This window comes from Octopus bimaculoides, chromosome 6 (assembly GCF_001194135.2).
Source record: "Octopus bimaculoides isolate UCB-OBI-ISO-001 chromosome 6, ASM119413v2, whole genome shotgun sequence".
Taxonomy (NCBI): domain Eukaryota; kingdom Metazoa; phylum Mollusca; class Cephalopoda; order Octopoda; family Octopodidae; genus Octopus; species Octopus bimaculoides.
This window is the reverse complement of record NC_068986.1, coordinates 91,925,156-91,927,304: the sequence shown is the minus strand read 5'-3', so window position 1 is coordinate 91,927,304 and position 2,149 is coordinate 91,925,156. Positions and strand designations below refer to the sequence as shown.

Sequence of the window (2,149 nt, the reverse complement as noted above, 5' to 3'; positions counted from 1 at the left end):
TCCGTAAAAAAAAAAAAATAAAACAAGGGGGGAAAGATTCAGATTACATATAGTCCATCTGGACCTAATGAACTTCATAGAAATACAAAGTTTTTTCATGTATTTTCCATGCGTTTGTTTTTTATTAACCTTCGAAATCGGGGCAACCTTTCTGCCGTACATTATACTTCTTTGCTCCAGATTGACTCAGAGGGTGTTTACTGCCCACACCGAATAGAGCCACATTACGCATTACAAGTTTCACTTCTCTTGTTAAACATTCACACAAGGTATACGTCAACGAATGGAACAAACAATTATTCTTCTCACTTCACTTCTCTTATCTGATCAATATAAAGTACGTAAATCGTTGTCTCTAATTGACGGCGGGACGGTCACGCAGTACGTATATACACACACATACACATATAGTCGTTTAATAATTCGTAAGCCAGAGAAAAAAAAACAATAGGAACAAACGCATACATATATTTGAATGTATCAATGGGTGAAAGATTAGTAGAGTTTATTTATTCGCTCGAAATTTCTTTACCACAAACTTGGAGTACCAATGGAATGAACCATCAGCTTCGAACGTATAATCCATATATAACAGTGACTAGTTTATACAATTAACAAATATTATTATCAGATACATATAAGCACAATCGTCCGTCACTCATCGCAACACACAAACACACCCAGATAATACATACATTACAAATAATAAATGAGTATATGCATATATACATACATGTATGTACATACCTACATCTACTTGTATATATAGATGCATATCTGGGTACAGGACGTTGCAAACAAAACGTGGACAAAATGATAAACAGAGTACAGAAAACACACAGGCTACATAGAAAACATTTCCTTCATCAGCTGCCCCCATTCTAACACTGGTGTTTCGAAGAGTTAGGGCAGGAATATATAAACATATTCATCGCATCACACAAACATAACTCGATACACATACATCCATACATAACAAACAACAGTCTAAATTTATGAAAACAAAGCCATTCGCTTCATCATCCGGAAAGGTATTTCCTTGCAAAGAAATGGCATTTCCTTTCGAAGACAGGCGACTTGATGGGTGTATTGATCTCATAGAAAGGATTCAATGTGTGTTTGATGTAAATCTCGTAGACGTCCGTAAAGAAATTCTTGATGCCGTCCTCGTGTTTTACGTCGTGTAACATAATGAATCGGATGCGACTGGCTGTCACGAAAGACGAGACGAACCATTCGTTAAATTTATCTCCAATTTTCAGATACATGTTATTCGTCGTCCACATCTGTTCGTCGACCAGGTCCAAAGCGGCGTGAGCTATGAACTGGTTCAAGTGTCGGTGGTCGTCCTTCTTCAGGTCGTGGTTCTTGTGATTGGGCGGGCAGGTTTCCATTTCGAATATTGGATTGTCGTGGTGCCCCACGATAGCGAAGTAATAACTCCCAGACATGGCCTTCGCAGTTGTTTAATAATCCACAGATGAGGAAATACAGAAATATATATATAGATATTAATAAATTTACTTTAAATATGCATATATAAATGTATATACTCGTAAATATCCAGTTATTTAGATACAGATATATGCATATATATATATTCTATGGTACACAGTGAAATATAATTTTATCTGCCAACACGTCTGAAATGTCTTCTCCAAATTATTGAGTTGTGTTAATTACGTCCCTTGGAAAAGAAACTCTTTTCTGTTGGAAACGGCTGGAAGGACATGAAAGTTACCTCCCTTATATCATGAATAAAGTTTGTGTGTGTGCACGTGTTCACTTTGTGAATAATAGCATCGTTACAGTATTGCCAAGGGATTGTTTGTACAAATCACTGGGAACGAACCTCTCAAGATATTTTGGCGATCTTTCGTTTTGATTACATTTTACGTCATTTCTAATCCACGTGCGTTTGTTTATGTTTCTAAATAAGATCGTCACTTTCCGTAAAAGGGTTTTAGGGTTAGGGTTACATAACCCTAACCCTAAAATCCTTTTACGGAAACATAAACAAACGCACGTGGATTAGAAATGACGTAAAATGTAATCAAAACGAAAGATAGCCGATATTTTTGTCGGACGCCTCAGTACAGCCCCAATGTTCTTTTTTTCTCCTATGTATGTCTTTCACTGATATGTACGT

General features: G+C 36.6%; 1 protein-coding gene across 1 annotated transcript; it reads right to left on the bottom strand.

The window, feature by feature from the left end:
- Nucleotides 1-466: 466 nt before the first annotated feature.
- On the bottom strand, nt 467-1,864 carry LOC106873675 (trafficking protein particle complex subunit 2). The gene has a single exon (XM_014921134.2). The coding sequence runs from the start codon at nt 1,449-1,451 to the stop codon at nt 1,020-1,022; it is 432 nt and encodes a 143-aa protein (XP_014776620.1). The 5' UTR covers nt 1,452-1,864; the 3' UTR covers nt 467-1,019.
- Nucleotides 1,865-2,149: the final 285 nt, after the last annotated feature.